At 24.0% G+C, this 18,496-nt stretch overlaps 1 protein-coding gene across 1 annotated transcript in view; it reads right to left on the minus strand.

Annotated features, from left to right (window-relative positions):
* Nucleotides 1–15,941, minus strand: part of LOC129611756 (uncharacterized) — a 28,236-nt gene extending 12,295 nt beyond the window's left edge. The window contains exon 1 of the mRNA XM_055525061.1: nt 15,687–15,941. Coding sequence (XP_055381036.1) covers nt 15,687–15,813 — 127 coding nt within the window. The 5' untranslated portion in view covers nt 15,814–15,941. The remainder of the gene's footprint in view (nt 1–15,686) is intronic.
* Between the last annotated feature and the right edge of the window lie 2,555 nt (nt 15,942–18,496).

Here is an 18,496-nt window from a genome sequence, read left to right on the forward strand (position 1 = left end):
ATAATTCCGTTGAACTTTTCTCTAAAAAATTAATTATGATAAAATATGAGTGTATACAAGGAATAAGTTGGACAAAAAGGTCATTACTGATGACAATACATGAATAAAATAGTTTAATTTATGGAACAATACAGACTACTGTCTATATCTCTTTAAAGTTCCTGATTTGTTTACATTAAATTCTACTGTAGTAGTGACACGATGCAGATACTTGTTTTTCCTCTTCATTCCTTCTCATATAAATGATCAATGCTTCAGTTTCGCTTGACATTAAATTTTGAGTAGGTTGGTAACTAGCCTGTTATGGCTTTATTTATTAATTTAAAATTATGATTTCAGAATTTTTACAAAGAACACTAAATATCGTTACTTCTAAAAAGTAAATCAAATTTTACGAGTATGTTCCAAATCGTTCGTGTGAATGTTAAATTTCTCTAACATGAAATATTCACGCACAATTTTTTACATTCTGTAATAACAACATTCTTCTGTAATATCTTATCATTGCCTCAGAGCAAATAGATTCCTATAATACATGAATTATGCGAATGTATAACAAATATTTACGCAGAATATGTAAAAGCAAAAAAGAAAAATAATTGCAAAAGTTTTTATTATATTTTCCTTTACCTACATTATTTTTCGCTTTTATAATTGGTATATATGTACGTAGATACGTATAGCATTGGGTGTGTGCTTCATTATAACAATAATGGCATACCCTCATTTTTTCCATAATATCAGAATTTATTCTTATATTTATAATTGCATATTTTACATTTGGTATTACATTTATACCAAAACATAATAAAACTGTAATATGCAACAGGAACGGTACATTATAAAGGATTAATTTTTATAATATGCACACACGCACACAATTATCTTGCATATATATATATTTTTTTTTTATTAATTCATTCATTATACATTCTTAGTATATAAAGGATTTTTTATGCGATTTAATTTTTTAAAGAATTTTTCTGAATAATAATAAAAGAAGAAAGAAAAATCATTTTATATACATTTCATACATTTATATACAAACATACTATAATGGACTTGTATACGCACAATGCAATAATATGCATATGGTATATCACAATATGCGGAATGTATTTGTAGTGAAATAAAGGAAGAAAAATGTCCTTGAACAAAGTATATGTACTTGAAAATTATATTGTTATCATTTACGTTAAGAGCTGTAAAAGTAATTTTTGCATTCCGTGTATTAAATTATTATAGGTGTGCATGTGCACATGTATGCATATTATTGTATATAATTAATTCTATGTATATATTATAATATAAAAATTATTTTGCATAAATCGTGCATATCTATATTATTATAAAGTAGCCAATTTCAAAATATTTTTATTAATTCCGGCATGCTTCTTTAAGAACTTGTCACTGTTGTTTAATAATTTTTACCAAAACTCGCCGATTTTGTGAAAAAGTCAATCTTGAATTAGAAAATCAATCGAACTACGAAAGCGAAACATTGAGTAAGTAACCTAAATGCAAAATAATTTTGCAATCTCAAATGCTCTAAAAAGATATAAAGAATTTATTAATAACTACTATTTAGGAATAGGCTTTCTACATTTTTGTTCAAATATTTGACAAATTCAACTTTAAAATTTCACACTCCTTTTGAAAATTTATTTATTGTTAAACCAGGTCCATGATCTAGTTTTAATATTTTTAACATTATGTGCCGAATTTAGCAATTCATATCTGAGTTGAATTGCATTTAAAGACCGCATTACTAAATGGAAGATGTGATGCTTGGTATTTAATATTCCAACAAAAATTTTGGAAATTAAGGGTTGGTTAAGTCATCTTTAAGGGAATGGTTAGTTTCTTGATGAATTTAAATTAATTTTATGGTTATGAAATCTGCGGAAAATTTAATTGAAACTTAAGGCTAAATTAGAATAACTCATCCAAAATTGATGAATTTTTTTGTTATAGAAAATTAGAATGGGAACTGTAACTTAACCTTCCTCTAGTATTTTCTGCTTACGTCAGTTAATAAAAGGCTTTTAATATGTACAGTTTTGAATTACTTAATCCTATTGTAATATTTTTGTAATGTTTAGTGGTAAGTTGATAACAGTTTATTATTAATTACTTAAGAGACTAATTATTTGCATTTATTAATATTAAAAAGAGTTTATGGTATATAAAGTATACACGTGTGTGAGTATTATTTTTGCATGTTTGAATTATTATTCAAGTATGAATTAACTTAAAAATTAATTTTACATGTCAATTAACATACAGGTACTTTTTTTATGCACGAGAGGATTAAATTTTCAATGAAAATTATATTGAATTCTGAAGAAAAGTGTTTTTAAAAATTTTCAAAGAATTTTTTAATAAAATTTTTAACATTTTTTTTTAAGGTAAATTGTTATTAAATTGAAGATTTTTGGGAAAAAAGAAATTGAAATCATACGTGAAATTTTAATTTTCAAAGAATATGAAAATTTCTTATCAATTTCAATTTAAGATAAACTTCTTGTTTTGGCATTTTGACGCGTAATTAGAATTTATCATACTGCGAAATGTAAGGGTTTTGGGGTTGATAAATTTCATTCGGAGATGTTGGACAAGTTTTCAACTTATTTGTCTTCGGTTTAAATTTAGGGACTTCAAAAACGAATTGTAAATTTCTTATTAAAGATTAAAATCTCAATTTTTTCAACAAATTGATGATTTTAACAAAAGGATTAATAGAAATGTTAAAAAAAATATTTAAGCAACATTTTAGTAAGAGAAAATTAATGTTCCAAGAATCTTCAAAATTCTATAGAAAAAATCATGCTTATACATAATAGGCTCTGAAGGAGGACTCTTATTAAGTGAATATTCTGGCCACAGAAAAATCACACCTCTGTTTTTAGATCAAGAAGAAGTGATTTAATCGAAGCAAATGGCAGTATCAGGATTGAGACAAGAGATATAAAATTTTTTAATTATCGTAAAACTTATTGATAATTGAAAAAGGTCATCATTGTTACTCCGGTTTCTTTGTAGAAATTTTTGCCTCCACCTCCAATTTTTCCACACAAAATATAGAAAATAAGTTTATTTCCACACAGAAATTATATAACCTTCAAGAACCTTTTACTTTAGAGTTTTTGCTCTGAAATCATATTTGCGTAGCTATTCATATACAACAAATGTTAAGCACAATATGTAAAAACAACCAATGATATACAAATATTCAATATTTCATGTTTAAAATCTGAGATAATTGAATTGGTTTTAAAAACTGAGTGTCAACCTAAATCACGTCACCAGAATAAAAACCTTTTATCTCATTAGAACGTGAGTTTCATTTGTAAAATTTGAAATATTTAATTCTTTATTTAATTAAAAATTGTAAAGGTTGTAAACTAAAAATCAATTTAAGTATTGAATGGAAATTGTGGTGGGAAATATAAGGAAAACATATAAAAAGAGGAAAAGTTATAAAAAAATAATTTAACATTGACACTAATTAAATTTATTTTCGCGTCCGTTATATTTTCTCTAATTATGTGTTGCATTAATTGTCCATTAAATTAATTTCCTCTGTTGTTTTTTCAATATTGATTTTTCACATGTATGTATGTATAAAAAGCTTTTGGAGAATCTTTCACCATTGAATCATTTAATAGTTAATGAAAAATTCGAATTGAAAACTTTTTACAGGGAAACTCGAATTTATACATAGAAATACAAAAAAATATTTATGATAAGGTTACATATTACACGGCAAAGGTGTTACAATCAAGATTCTTGAAGATTTTCAGTGTTTAAACTGAATTAAATCAAAATAAATGCCTAAAATTCAGAATTAGAATTTACATTGAAATTTCAGGACTGCCAGAGATTTGTTTACAATATTAATGTCACCTAAATTGTCCTTTTTAGTATAAGAGCAAATGATTGAGTAGTTTGAGATAACGTACTAAAATTATATTCCAACGAAACCAACATACACGTATAAAACGCAAAAATTTAAGAGAACAAATGTCGTAGAAAAAATGTTTATCGATGAAAATTGAATTTCCTTATTTATAAACTTGTATCCTTGTTAATATTAAACGATATTAATTTATTACGATCAGAGAATCTATAAAGGTATTCACAATAAAGTAAAGCAATAAAATGATTTTGTATGGAGAAAAAAAGGAAAACTACAAAAGGTAGAAAAGATACAAAAGAAAGGAGAAGCAGAAATAAAAACACTTTAAAAAATTTTTAAGGTGGGGCACTATGAGGTCCTGTTATACATTTATGTATAATATAAAGATTGTTCAAGATTATAACCAGGCACCTTTGTTTTTTACAAAAAACCTTTCCGAACACATCCATATACTCATTTAATACTAAAAATTTCCTGTTGCCGTGCATGATATTCGTTGCGTGTTTTCACAATATTATTACATACATATAGACCTTTAGGACAAAAATGTACGTGAATAACGATAAGTTCAAATACGTTTTATGTACTGTATATACAAAGTATATTTTTAATATGTAAAGGTAAACTAAAAAATAAAATAAATATAAGAGAAAAAAACTAACTCTTTCTTATTATTTGTACAATTTCCGAATTAATTTCCGAAGGCTATTGCGTTCTTGTTATTACGTTTACATTGAAAATGACGCATTTTTAATATGACGTTTTAGTTAATTGAGATTTTTATCTGAGACGTATTACACAAGTTTTAAATTTTTTAAGTGCATATCTGATTGGGATGTATGCATAAAAGTTTTTATAATAAAAATTTTGCACGTAGTTTTTAGGGCTACACGGAATTTTGCATAATGTTCGGTAAATTTGAGCTCACACCAGATATCTTGAAATTAACATAGTTTGAAGAGCAACTCAAATTAGTACTGTTGTTGCATTAATTAATAATTCTCTATTGCCACATCCGACCTAAAATGTGTGCGTAAGTTTGTTATCACCTGTTTTTGTCTAAATTTATTTTAGACGTCAAAGTATTTCTTTATTTCTAAATGTACAACCAGAACTAAATGTACGTTTAGAAATCTTAAAAGTATAATTGTAATTCGTTTGAGGACGAGTTTGTAAGACGGTTATAGGTTGGACTTTTGGTATAATAAAATAGAGAATAACGGAATCATTAGTAAACATACTTGGATGTAAGAATTCCTTTGATCGCTTGAACATAATAATCACTATGCAAAGTTTATTCCAACAACAAATTACTGGCTATTGGTTCTTAAATTATACTCACGTATCAGAGTACCTGAAAGTAACCTGCTTGAACTATATATTTATATTTCCTTATTTTACATGCTCTTCCGTTCTCTATTAAAAAAATAAAAAATAAAAATAATAACGTATTTAAAAATAAGTGCGTCCCTTTTGTTTTTCTCAACATTCCATAATAATTCTTTGAAACAACAACAATATAATGAAAATAATTAAATTATTCATATAATATAAAATTATATTGAAATTTTTGTTTACGTTTTACCCAAATGTGCTTTACTTTCACCTAACCTATACGTAGGTCGTAAAAATGTGTGTATGCATGCAATTGTGTCATTATTGTTTTTTATTATAAAAAAAAAAAGGAGAAACCAAAAAAATTTTAACAGAGGCCTGTGAGATTTTTAAAAGCATTTTATGGAAAGGATTTATTTGTTTGCAAATTGTTTGCCATTTTATTATTCATGGTATACGAATTTCCATAATGAAAAACATGACGACGAAAATTTGAGTGTAAATACAAAGTTAAAATGCAATTTTATTATTTGTTTACAGGTAAAACAATGTTTACTTTAATAATAATGAAAGTTAATAAAAAGGTGAATTTACTGCTAGTTTGGTTATTAAATTATTTTAATTATTTTTTTTCATTTGGTACTGTGCCTGAAAAGTAAACAAATTGAAAATTAATTAAAGATAAAGGTGTGACAATTGGTGCAAATAACTTTATTTTTTTATTTACCAAATTATTTTAAGAACGAGATGAGGCTCATGTAGGAATTGAAAAAATTTATGACTTCCCAAATTATAAAATTCTCAAATTGCAAATTTTATTATTGAGCTTGGATATAGTTTTAGCAATCATTGCTTCTCGTGAACTTGTGAAACGTCATATGATGGCAAAATTATCAAAATGTGGTTTTCAAGCAAGACTGCCCTTATGTTCATAGAATTATTAAATTTTGGTAAAAGTATTTAATTTAGTATTTTATAACGTGCTTTATAAATAAGTAAGTTAAAATAGGTTGGGTCAGCTTAAGTTGACGCGGTAACCCGAAGGATATACTTAGGTCAATTAGGCTCGTTGTGATATCATCGGACTTCTCTTTCTCATTCGAATCAGCCTGAATTTTTCAAAAACTTTAAGCTCTTTGCTATACATATAGCCTGTTGAAAGAAGAGTGATCAATGATATTATCTCTGTCTCGAATACACTAGCAGATATACAGACACAATCATAGAAGCCAAGTCATACCGTATTCTCCTCCTCCTCGTCACAACAGCCATTATAGAGACCGCTCTTATGAATGTTTACCTAACAGACAATGTCTATTTGATTCTTATATTTCCTTATTAAAGTACAAAAATTAAAATTGAATTTTTTACTATAACGTACAAGTTTACAAGATAAATTTCAATTTAACATTTCTGTTCTTCCTTTGTTATAGGTTCAAATGTGATTTACATAAAAAAAATTATCGAGCGATTGAAACTCTAGGCTTTTGACTTCACGAACAATTGATTCTCTTTGTTTTCTTATTTGTAGTCGTATAGTTTTAGAAGTTTTATAGTTAAGCAATGTCTTTGTATGGCAATCACTTACGCTAAATAGAAGCTTTAAAAATCCTCAATTTGCGATATAAAGTGCGATTTCAATTAATGAATCAATTGAAAGTAAATTTCAATTTGCGTTTTTATAATTTGCGTTTACTTTATAATTTAACCTATTTATACGAGTATCCAATTGTCGTTTAGGGAGGGATCATACCCTTAAAAGAAAATCAAACAAATTTCAAGTACTTATCATTCTAAACAAATTGGTTTCTAATTATTTCTAGTACCCTTACATCCATATATATCTGAAGCTATATGTGTTTATGCATAAAAATAACAGCAATAATACAATATATGTACATAACAATTATATAGAAATGAAAATCAATATCCTTTTTGTATAAAATATATTATTGTCATTGTTCTATCATCCTTAACGAATTGTAATTATTGGGAATGGTAATATTAAACTTAATTAAAGATAGCCGACAACACACCCTAATTTTCGTTTTCTTTTTAATGGAATTGTATATTTTAGTAATAAACTTGTAATGCCGTTCAATACACAGTGATAGCAATAAAAGAATCCGAAGCAAACAAAATAGTCTTGTCATTATACGCTTTTAATTTTCCCGATTGGTAATGGAAATAATTCAACCCAACACTTTATTCTATAATTCAATATAATTTCTTGTATAATAGTTCTGTTTATATTTTGTGGTGAGAAATCTAAGGTTGTGCTCAGTTTTATTCGGCATATTACGAATTTAAATTGCTAAATAAAGGACACTGTCAACAATTTTATACTTCCGACTTAGAAAAATACAAATTCTATTATGGTTTTATGTAATTCAAAATTTCGTTTTGGAAATTTACATCAAAAGGAACACACAAAATAAATACTGGTTGGTTATAATAGCTTATCGGTCCAATAGTATTCCTTAGTAAACCCATTTTTTTAAAAATGAAAATTCATTTGGTTTAAAATGGCGTGGCGCTCGATCTTAGTCTTGAAATGTTAAAATTTAAATTATTGACTCATCGGGATACGAATCGGGAAAACAACACAACAATGTTACTTATTGTCTGTAATTAATACTGTTACGGATGTCCTTTGACTGACAATTTAATCTATTTTTTCTTGGAAACCAAATGGAATAAAATTACTTTTTATTCATTTCTTCTTTGAAAATTAACTAAAAAGTGTACTGAATTTAAATGAAAATTCGAAAGAATACAGAATATTTAAAATTTTAAAAAGTTGTAGGTTTAATGAGGAAAGCAAAACACCTGTATAACATGGTTAAATAGTAAGGATTAACTTATGGAAAAATCAGTTTTTTTCCTTAATTATTCATTATTTTGAATGAGTAAAATGTGGTAAAACCTTGAAGAATTTTTGTTTTTGTTACGAAAAGAATCTGAAATTTATGAGTTTAATGTTTACTAGACCAATGAAAAGTACATTGTTTTTAAATTTCTAATACTTTAAAAGATTTTTTAATATGCTTGGGTTCATTTTCTTGTTTTTTTTTTAAGAATTAGCTGTGATTGTAGTCATTAGCCTTTGTTTTACAGACTCTGTACATAATGAAGTTTATTTTCGCTTCATAGTTTTATAAATGGATCATAAGAAAGAAAAGCAACTCAAATTTGTAAGGATCATAAAGTTTTAAGTTGATTCGAACTATTAAAAGTATACTAACTTTGAAAAATTATTGTCAAGGTTCATTATTTTAAGTGTGTCAGTGCACACAGTGCTCAAGAGAAGTAAAACTAATAGTTATACTTAATAAATTATTAAGAATACATTTAAACTTATGATTTTAAAGTGAAATATTAAACAAAATTAGTGAAAGCTATGGACGCTATTTTTCTTATGTTATTTTCACTATTACATTTTCGGAAATTACCTTTTGTGGTTTTCACTATAGAATTTTAAAATATGAAATTAATTTTAAATCGAATATTGATTGATCTTTTGAGACCATCTCAAAAATTGCGTCGTCTAAAATAATTTGTGTGTCCTCTGTTTGGTCTCTGTTGTTGAACCGCTCGATGAGAGTATTAGCAATGAAATTAGTTGCATATGCCTATTTTTACTGTAGGTACATCGGCATTTGAAATATGTAATATCGGCCAACTGGAATGGATAAGGGTACCTTTATAATACGCCTTGAAAAAATTTACAAAATAAGATCCTGCGATATTGCTTCGAAAAGTTCTCGAAAATCTCTATAATTCAACGATTTTTTTTGAAAATTTATTAGAAGCCGATTATTGTGGCCTGTACTATATCAGTGTTTTGTGAAAAATTTATTCTACAACTTTTCAGTTTTCTAAAATGCTCCAAACTTTTTACCATTAAAATTAATTTGGGATAGTCGGATATTACAAATTTAGTCTAAGTCTAATTTTTTTCTCTGAATTACTTTTTAAACTCTTTGAATTACAGATTTTTCATGGAAAACAAATTGAAAATTACTACATACGCATAATTCTCATGTAAACAAGTTGCAATTTCAATATGACCACCAAATCTTTGTGAACTTATTAAAATTCTACTTTAAATCATTACGGCTTTAAGTTTGTACTCGTTACTTGAACGAATATTTATTGTAAAAGTTTTACATTTGAAAAACTGAAGAGATAGAATTACATTAAATTTTAATAAAAAATTTATCACATTATTTTCAACGTCATCTTCATTCCAATATATGTATTTCAACAAAAGAAAAACCACTCATCATTTTTCATTTTCATTTCAAAATTTCTAGTTAATAACCAAATGTTAGCCTAATTATGTTGGCCTATAATTATACATTCATACAAAGCAATATAATCATATAATTTTGGTTATTTTCATTACTTACAACACAAAAAAACAAAAAACCATGTAAAAGTAGAATAGAATAAAAAGGATTTAAAAATGAAGAATAACAAAAAATAATAAAAAAAAAATGAAAATTCCTTTAACTTTAAATGAGCCTTTTACCATCATAATATGCGCATGTTTTCTATAAAAATTTCGGAAAAAATGTAAGGTACGTAAATAAGGTTTTTATTTTTTAATTTTAATGTACGGATTTTTATTTTTAGTATTCTGGTTTTGTTGGCTTCATTTTGGGACTGGGACTTATTTAATTAGATTAGCGAAAAACTTTGTTTTATAATTTTGTCTTTTCTGTTTTTTTTTTTTTGTTGCTTCAAGTGTGTTTATTCTTGTGTGCTCTTCTAATGAAGAAAACAAAATAAACAATCTTTGTGAATGAGCAATAATGTATGTAGGTACATATTATGTATATGTTTGTCTTTGCCTACAGTGATTTTAACTAAATCTACGACAAAAACACAATTATGTTTTTATTTTTGGAATTTATTAAAAAGGACTCTTTTTTTTTTGTTTTATAACTCACTATATGAAAGGAATATGTTCTCCGTTTTTTGTTCGTTTAATAATTTAATTTTTAATATTACAACCATAAATAAATGGGAAAGGGAATTCATTTAGATTTTGTTTTGGGACGAGATTTTTTATTTTTCAGGGTCATAATACCTATGTCTAATTAGAATATATAAAATATAACTATAATGTAGCAAATATATGTGGCACTTATACTGTTATTTATGGTAATTATAGGGGTAATGTATACGAAAAATAAAAGTGAAGAATAACATGTAATTAAGTTTTATTTGGTTGTTATTTTTTCTTTTCTTTTGGTATGTTTTTGGTTTAATTTTGACGGATTGGGATTAAGTTGTCTTGATAACAAGCAAACAAAAGTTGATATTTAAACAATATTGGTTTTTACAATAAGTATATTATGTGATTGTTGAATTAGTATGAAAAAGGGAATTACTTATATATTTTACGATAAACTGTAAGTAGACACAAGATTTATTTCATACAAATTCCATAGTGGTTACTTATATTGTTAATCATTTCATTAATTACGAAATATTTTGATGTGAACAAGAGCGTACTAATTTCTATTATAAGTTATTGGTACTATTATTCGCGAAAAATGCCACTACCAGAACTTTAAATATTGCCAGACTTTATTAAATAAAAACAGTATGTATTAAAATATTATGCTGTTTATTAATATTACATACAAAGACGAATTCCATGACTATGAATTATGTTTAAATATTTGAAATAAAATTAATGTAACGCAGGACCATTGCGTAACGCGAAATTTATTTGTGGTATAGGGTTACAAAATTTTGTAAAATTTTTCAATCCAATAATCAAAGCATTTAATTTTTGGAATTGCCTCTTTCTGGTAATTATCGCGAGAAAATCATTTGAAAACAAACAAATAGAACAAATTTAATTCTCATTATTATTCATATTTTTAAAAGTAAAGAGAGAGAAGCATTGAATTACCAATATTAGAGAGAAAACTCCTATTTTTGTTTACTTTGTAGCATATTTAGAGTAAAATTTTTTTATAGCACGTGATAGTTCGTAAGAAAAACCACACATTGTTGTGGTAAATTTTAAAATTTGTTTTTGTTTTTGCATTTTTTTAATAAATAATTTTATTAAAAGAAGATGTATAAAATAATAAATTATTATAAATTCTATTATATTGTAAACATTTTTTGAAAACAAAAAAAAGAAAACAAAAATTTCAAATTTTCTTTTCTTTCGAAAGTAAAATTGCAAATTGGCCATGAAAACGGAAAGTCTTTACTCTTCCGTTAATTTTTATGAGTAATGGTATAAGATGGAAAAAATATTTCTGTTTTCTTTTTAATTTTTTTTTTTTGAAAAAAAAAAACATAATATTTACTTTTATGAAAATCAATTGCTTGGAAAATATTTTCAAAATGTTTATTTAATAATTTTAAATTAAACAGAAAAACATTTAATTTTTATTTTTTATGTTATAAATTTTTTGTTTTTCTTTTTCGTTTTTGTGTTTTATTTTCGTTCATGTAAACAATAAGTTGAAAGTTATTGCACTAAAATTATCATAATGAGTAATGAAAACGATAACCTATTTGATCACTTGTCAGATTTGTATTTTGAAAATTCTTTATTCGAAGAAAATGTTTTTGCTGTTTAAATTGAATTGATTGGAAAAAATGCAAAAAATATTGGAAAAAATTGAATGTGTGCATTAAAAAATGATTTTTTTTTTCAATAAAATTTAATTCCTATATTTTGATTTGGAAAAAAAAAAAAAATTTTTATTGCATACTTTAAGGATGAAACTGAAAATTTAAAGAATTGTTAACCGAATTTTATAGTTCCACTGTTTAAGCGGTAAATAATATTAATAATTGCACTTGCTGAACAAATGCATTTACTGTTACCATTAAGTTCCTTTTAGAATAGCTTTAAAGACATCATTAATTGGTCGTGAATATTGGAGAATTATTTGTAAAATTTAAAAAATAACAATTTGATCTAAAACATTCCTCTGATTTTTTGTAAATATTGTTGTGTTGTCATATAAAAATTTATGTTATAACAGAATTGAAAAAAATCCAATTAGGTAATTCAATATTTTAATTCAAACTATATGGAAAATTCCAATAAATTGCAATTAGATAAAAATTAATGCAATAAATAGAACCCCACTCATGTAAAGGCTAATAATATAATTCCTACATATTAAATATAACTACAGTGTCATTAATATAAAAATAACAAAAATGTTCTACGCACTATTAAGACTATTTTCCTGGCAGTACTAGGAATGTACGATAAAGTTACCATACCACCTTTTACAATTCTCATTGTCTTAATAAAAGACAATGAGTGTTTTATAAGCCACTGTATATAGAAGGTATTTATAGAAAACGAAAAATTATTAAATTTTTCGGTGTTCTAGCATGAATTTATTTTTAACTCTTTAATTATAATACGTGTAGGCCATGTAGATATTCAATTTTAGCTAATAAATTTGGTCAATTTATACATAGGGGATTTATTTTTAAATACAAATGTATATAGGGTGAATAAAATGAAAATTTCGTCCTTGAACTTATTTTAACCAAACCTGATTTTACTGTATGAGTATTTTGTATAACTTTTGTTTTTTAATAATAATTTTGTTTTAGAAATCTCATAACTAATGTAATAATTAATAATTAAAGTTTAAACACTTTATTATGTTCAGTTTTTGGCTTGTTTTTTTTCGTTTTACTTTTATTAGCAATCATAGTTTGTATTGTTTTTTCCTTTCTTTTAATTTTACTTCATTAATCAGAAATGTTCTTAGAAATGTTATTAATTAGAATGAAACTGAAATCATTAATCATATTATTTTCATTATGAACGTACAATCACTCTGTTACAAATTGCTTATAAACGACTATGAACAGTTTAACCCCACCGCATGTTCAACAAAATCCTTCAAAACAAAAAAAAATTAAAAGTAATAAAAAAATTATTTTTTTTTATTTTCCTATTTTTTATCAACTTATTAGTTTTTACTCAATTTTGTATGGTAATTCATAAATTTATTATTATTTAATGTTTCCATAATATCCAACAGAGTTGAAAATAAAAATATTTCTTACAACAAATACCTACTATTCACCTAAATAGAAAGCTTATATAGAAGACCTTATGTTGACCTCATTATCCTATTCTTTTTCTTTATTTTTTTTTTCAAACATGGTAAGGAATTCAATATTTTTTTTTTATTATACTTAACAAGTAAATATCCTAACAAAAAACAATACACTTTTGACTAATTGAATTGATTAAATAAATAAAATGAAAATTTAAGTATGTGAAGCTATTTCTGTGTGTGTGTTGTGTGTGTTATAATTTTGTGTATATATAGAAAAAATTTATGAACAAGCATATGTACTTAATTTTTTGTTTTTTTTTTTACATGAATGGTATAATAAAAAAATAACTAGGATAAAGGAAATTATTAATAAAAATGAACAGCTATAATTTAGCACTTTCAGTAAATAATGTATTTTACCTACACACAAAATACGAAATATTATTTATATTATGTATGTGTGTATGTTCATAATTTTAGTAAAATTCCATGTTATATTTTTGGAATTATTTATAATAGTTTTGTTGTTTACATAAGGACAAGGGACAATTTAATCGAAAATGAAAATATTTAATTTTGACAATTTTTTAACACTATACGACATTTGAAGCCACTATTGACAATGTCATTATTATTAAACTTAATTGCAATAAATAAATGATTTGAAAATGATTGAAAAATATTTTCTTGATTTAAATGTGATTGATAAATAAAAAATTATTTAATTTCCAACTATTTTAATTTAATGGGCATTAAAGCAATTATAAACAATGAATTAAATTTAATGTACTGCAATTTTAAATGAAATTTGATAAGCAATTAAATTTAACAAACATATCGTTGTCACTATTTGATGGCATTAATCAAACAGGTTGTAGTAAAATAAAATCCAATTAAACATGTTGTATGTATTAATCAAACTAAAATTGCAATCAAATAAGTTTTGTATTTCTCTCCTTTTCTCTCTTATGTTATAAGAATTAATTACACAGCGTTTAGAAAATTTTTAGACAAAACTATAGCTATTAGTAATTTTGTCGAAATTTCGTCAAGTTGAAACCAGAATTTTTTGTCTTTTCGTTTTTATTTCTTTTCTATTTAACCTATTAAATTTTCATAATAAAGGAATTTTTTTTTTCCATTTTGTTTTATTTGAATTTCAATAACAAATGTATATCAAGAAGAACTCCTACATCGTAAAAGTTTTTCTTAATTTTATAATATTTTTTAGTGGGCGAAGTTTTAAAATATACACTGCCCTTTTTGAATATTAATAATAGTTTTATGTTTTAAAAGTATAGACCGATGAACTGATTTTAAAATTATTGAAATGAATAATATTAATAGTTTAGTTAGGAGTGAATCTACATAGTTATTTTGCAAACAGTTGTAGAAATTCGTTTGTGCCCCACAGTTTTGTTATAATTATTATAACGAAAAGAGTTGATAAAGAAAAAGTCAATCAAAATCTTGATTAGATTTTTTTTTATTTTAGCATGCAACTAAAACCATATATGCAATATTTCGATTAAGATCTTTTTTTGCTTATAAATATTGCATATAGAAATTCAGTCAGATTCTTGAAAATTTTTCGTATTATTCACTTTTGAAAGGTTTTTTGGGATCAGATTTTAAATTCAATATTAAACATATTGATCCTAGTAAATTAACTGGCAATTGGGAATGTTTCAATAAATCTTTTAATTAATTAAAGTATTGGGCGTAAAAGGTTAACTAATCTATTGAACCTCATCGGGATTAACTAGTACAATGACCCTGAGATTCAATACTATAATCTGGCAGCAGTATGAGTTCAAAACGAACAAAAAATAATATAAGGGATAATTCCTTACACGGCAAATAGAGCCACTCATTTGAAAGTCCATGAAATTCGACTTCATGACGAACTACCAGTACCATGCGACGAACAACCAGTATCAAAGACTTTTTTAATTTGTGAAAAAATATAACATATCTTTTTCTTAATTTAAAAAAAAATCCAAAAAGAGTTCTGATTTGAACCGAAACTGAATATGATTCCTGCTTCCAATAGATGTCTCTTTTAATTTATCGCGAAACAGTAGTATTGCAAATGAAAAGATCAGTACACTTTAAAAGATCTTAAAAAAATTCAACAAAATATGGTCGACGTACGACATGATTATATAGGTTTAGTCCATAATAGCCAATAAAATTGCAAACTCCACAGTTTTGAAAATTTTCATATATGCAAATCAAATTCAGAGATTTTAAAGCCCTGCAGTTTTCAAAACATAAACTTAGTAAATATCACCACATAATTATTTATATATAATTTTTATTACTAAAATCAATTTTAAAAATTTTGAATACATGCTTACCTGCTATTAATGTGAAAAACGCAATACTTAATATAAGGCTAACGCATGTCCGTTTTGTAACATATTCACGTATATCTCTGGAACCGCTAGCCCTCATGGCTGTTTGATAACTTAATACTCTATGCATATTGGTCGGATATTTAATTTAACAAAAAATAAAAACAAAAACAAAAGGATAATTAATTTAATTTTAATTTTTTAACAAATATTTTTTCGTTTTATTTTTTTTTTTCTTATTTTGAATCTTGATGACAGTAATTGTAATCAGATGAAAATTATTAAAAACCAAAAAAAAAAGTTGAATGTTAGATTATGCGACAGTAATTTGAATTATAATTTTTTTTTTAAATTTACAGTAATGTTTTTAAAAAAACTGAATTTTATTTTGTTTTTTTTTTCTTAATTCTTAAATTAATTAATTATAATTTTAATTAAATATCGTAATATATTTATAATTCTATTTATTTTTATTTTTATATAAAATGTTACAGGTTGTACTTATGAAAATATTTTATAAGACTGGATATTAAATAAGATTTAAATATTTATTTTAACATTTTGCCTTAATTTCCTTCCTTATAGCAATAATTTGCATTTTAGTATTATGTCAGCTATTTATTTGATATTATGCATTTGCAAACATGCACCCATTTATATATGTGTATACATATATTATTAGTTAGTGTGAAAAATTTTAATAAAATTTTCATTTAAATGGAAAAATAAATTCTTTTGGTTGAAAATGTTGAAAAAACAAACAAACATAAATGGAAAAAAAAAATATAATAATGATTTTACTGCAAAGTTTTTAGTTGTGTACACCCACTATTTAAATTGAAGATGAAAATAAATTTTAATATTATATTTTTAGTTTATTTATTTATTTTTTTTTTTGCTTTTATTTTTATATTTTTGTATTTAGTTGCTCTTTATATATTTATTTTATTTAAGTAGGTATTAACAATATGGAATAGTGCCAAACATTGATTTTAATTTTGAAAATGAAAAATTTAAAATTTTTTCTTCTAATAATAAAAGAAAATGTCTAGAATTTTTTCATTTTATTTTTATTTATTTTTTTTTATTAAATTTACTTTGATAATACAGAAGAAAATTAATAAAAAAAATTTAAAAAAAAATTTTTTTTTTTTTATGAAAAATGCATTTTTGTGTTGAAGTAAAATTTTTTTTTAATATTTTTTTTTCTTGTTTTTTGAAATATTACAAAATTTTCCTTTTAATTTAAAAATTTTTTTTTACTCTAAAAGCATTTCCATTTATTATTTATTTTTTTTTATTTTGTTTTTGTTGGCATCCGCTATTTTTTAACTAATTTTTTTTGTCAAACGTAACCATTTAATGTAAACAAAAAACTAAACATAAAAATGTTACTCTTAAGTATTTTTATTCATAAACAATAAAAGTACAAAAAATAAAAAGAATAACAACAAAAAAAATTTAATATTGTATTTTTATGTACACTACACACTCAGTATGCACAGCTCTACATAAATATTACATATATTTAACATTATTATTATAAAAACAAAAACAAAAATGTGTACATAAATTTTTTTACTTAAGACTGTTGCTCTTCGTCCTTTTATTTTCTTTCTTTTTCATTATTATCAATGTATTCATAAATAAAATAAAATAAAAATGTAAGTCAGAGTTCTTTATTTTTTCTAAATTTGTATGTGTATGTGATACATCTGTAATTATTAAGTTTTTTTTTTTTTTGTATATAAGAATCTTAATGTATGAGCATATTTTTTCCCGAAACTCTATACTCAATAATCCATAGGTAAACACAACTACTCACTTAAAAATGAAAAACACATTTTTAAAATATTTTTATTGTTTGTTTGTATCACAAAAAGCTTTTTACAGGTTTATTATAAAATTCATTACAAAAATTATGTGATAAAAATAATGTAATGGTAATAATACATAATCAACAGTTACTTTATAGGTAACTATAATTTACTGTTACTTTTCTTATATTTAGAATTGCGTCTGTATTTTATACGCGATATAAAATTAATGTTTGTGTGTGTTTGTATGTAAACATAATATTAATCTATTTATTACGAGACATTACCATATCGGTAAATCGTACATAATTGTTTGTATGTATGTATATAAAATATTATATGTGAAAATTTTTGTTGCTCTACTCTACAAAATCACAATACGAAATTAATTTTCATTTTCTTTATTATTTTTTTTTTCGTTTTTGTTATTTTATTTTTTAAAAAAGCCCACCATTTATAAAATTTATTTTGTTTTGTTTTTTAATTTATTTATTTCTTTTTTTTCTTGTTTTCTTTTAATTTACGTATATGGCTATACTACTATACGTTCAAGTATAAAAATTATTTTGTTTTAATGGAAAATTTTTTGCTTTTCTTTTACAATATTTTGCTATTACAATTACGACAGTGTTAAAATATATTGGAAGAAAAGACAATATAAAAAACAATGAAAATAATTTTTGTTTTTTCCATAAATTTTTCTTAAAATTTAGCACAGCACTTTGTTTCGGAAGTAAAATTCGAAGAGAAAATGAAAGCAATTGAATTATAAACTAATTTTTATTTACAAATTACAATTAGATATACATATTAATTAAAAATTTATTCTGAAAATTTCAGAGAAAATTTTTATAAAAATTCAATTTCAAAATTTATTTCGAAAAATTCCAAAAAAATATTTATTCCAAAATTTTTTCCTTAATTCCAAAATTAATTTTGTTTTTTATATTCGATATACACTTATTTTTATATAAAAATGCAAAAAAAAGATATTCC

The sequence above is a fragment of the Condylostylus longicornis genome, unplaced genomic scaffold (genome assembly GCF_029603195.1).
Source record: "Condylostylus longicornis isolate FDR11 unplaced genomic scaffold, ASM2960319v2 ptg000055l, whole genome shotgun sequence".
In the NCBI taxonomy this organism is placed as follows: domain Eukaryota; kingdom Metazoa; phylum Arthropoda; class Insecta; order Diptera; family Dolichopodidae; genus Condylostylus; species Condylostylus longicornis.